This window comes from Echinops telfairi, unplaced genomic scaffold (genome assembly GCF_000313985.2).
Source record: "Echinops telfairi isolate 266 unplaced genomic scaffold, ASM31398v2 ScPeMD7_7424;HRSCAF=8462, whole genome shotgun sequence".
Taxonomy (NCBI): domain Eukaryota; kingdom Metazoa; phylum Chordata; class Mammalia; order Afrosoricida; family Tenrecidae; genus Echinops; species Echinops telfairi.
In genome coordinates, this window is record NW_022111324.1 from 24,661,130 (window position 1) to 24,662,555 (window position 1,426).

The window sequence follows — 1,426 nt, forward strand, 5'->3', positions numbered from 1 at the left end:
AAACTGTCTTTTTCAGTTCATAAACTAGAGACTGGGTGGTCTGGAAGCCAGACAAGAATTGTGAAGTGCAGGACCAAGCAGTAGGGTTTTTGTGGGCACAGACACAGTGCAGGGAAGCTATGTTGGCAGAGATGCTGGAGAGCCTGTTCTTCCCTTATTTGGGACTAAGAGGTCCCAAACTGGGTTAAACTGAGCAGGCAAGACCTGATTGACTAGGTTACGTTTCTGTTTTCAGGAAAGTTGTTGATTGACTTGGATTTCCACACCTGGGAAGGCTAAAAAGTAACAGGAAATAGAAACTTAGGTCTGAGTGTGTAGACTGGGGACTCAGGACAGGTGACTCTGGCGATGCTGTCAAGTAAGCCATTGGACTGCTTATCGCAAGGTCAGCCATTCAAACCCACCAGCTGCTTCCAGGGAGAAAGATGAGGCTGTCTGCTCCTGTAAAGATTGGCAAAGTCTCCGAAACCCTATGAGAATCCCCACAATGCAGTGGGTTTGGTTAACAAACAATCTGGGCCTTCATTGACTAAGACTCTAAGTCTCTATGATTGCCATTTTCCCGTTGTCTTTTAGAGAAATCAACTTTTCCGTCATTGGCCGGTATGTGGACTACCTTGTGGAAGAACAGGGAGTGAAGAGCATTTTTGGTAAGTCTTTAGGGATTTCTCTTCCACACCTCTGGCTCAGCCCTTCGGAAAGCAGCTCGCCCCCACCTGGTTACAAGTCAGGAGGTCACAGCACCAGCGGTGTTCATGAGGAGCCTGGCTAATGTTTATAGAGATGCTTGTTTGTTTGTTTGTTTGTTTGTTTGTTTGAGATGAACTTGTTACTAAAGACTCCAAGTTAATTTCAACTTTATTTTTCCTCCTCTCATTTTTTTAAGCCACTCAAACCCCTATTTAGGTTTGAAGGATAAGGAATCTAGAGGGACCACTTTGGGATCTGTAGACCTCAGGAGGTTCTCGGATGTGGCAACATGCTTCAGAACAGCTGGGGCACTATCTGAATCCTTGCTTCAAGATGAAAAACAATGGCTCAGATACATTATTTAAGTTAGGGCGCCCAGGGCTACTCAGCCAATGTGGTAGAGCAGCAGCGAAACCTAGGGTTTCTATCTCTTCGAAATGGCCGGACCTTTCCAATGATGAATGTCAGAAAGATCCTGAAGGCTGCACCCAGCCCAGTGGTGATGCCCCTGCATCCCACCGATGCAGGAGTGCAAGGTTTCAGCCTCACGGCTGCACTCACCTAGCCCGTAGCCCTTGCACTGTGCTCTGGCTCTTGGCCCCATGGGTTGGTTGCCATTCTGAAGACACTACACCTTGACCTGGTGCTTGAGCAGCAGGAGCCCCTTTAGTTAGAGGTTCCCATGGTCACATCTGGGATAAGGCGTTCCAGACCACGTCTCAAAGGTGGAACTTGA

The 1,426-nt window shown here is 47.7% G+C and overlaps 1 protein-coding gene across 1 annotated transcript in view; it reads left to right on the forward strand.

Annotated features, from left to right (window-relative positions):
- The window catches only part of NPL (N-acetylneuraminate pyruvate lyase), a 64,113-nt gene that overhangs the window by 34,956 nt on the left and 27,731 nt on the right, over positions 1–1,426 (forward strand). Inside the window, exon 3 of the mRNA XM_004706791.3 lies at positions 577–650. Coding sequence (XP_004706848.2) covers positions 577–650 — 74 coding nt within the window. The remainder of the gene's footprint in view (positions 1–576; positions 651–1,426) is intronic.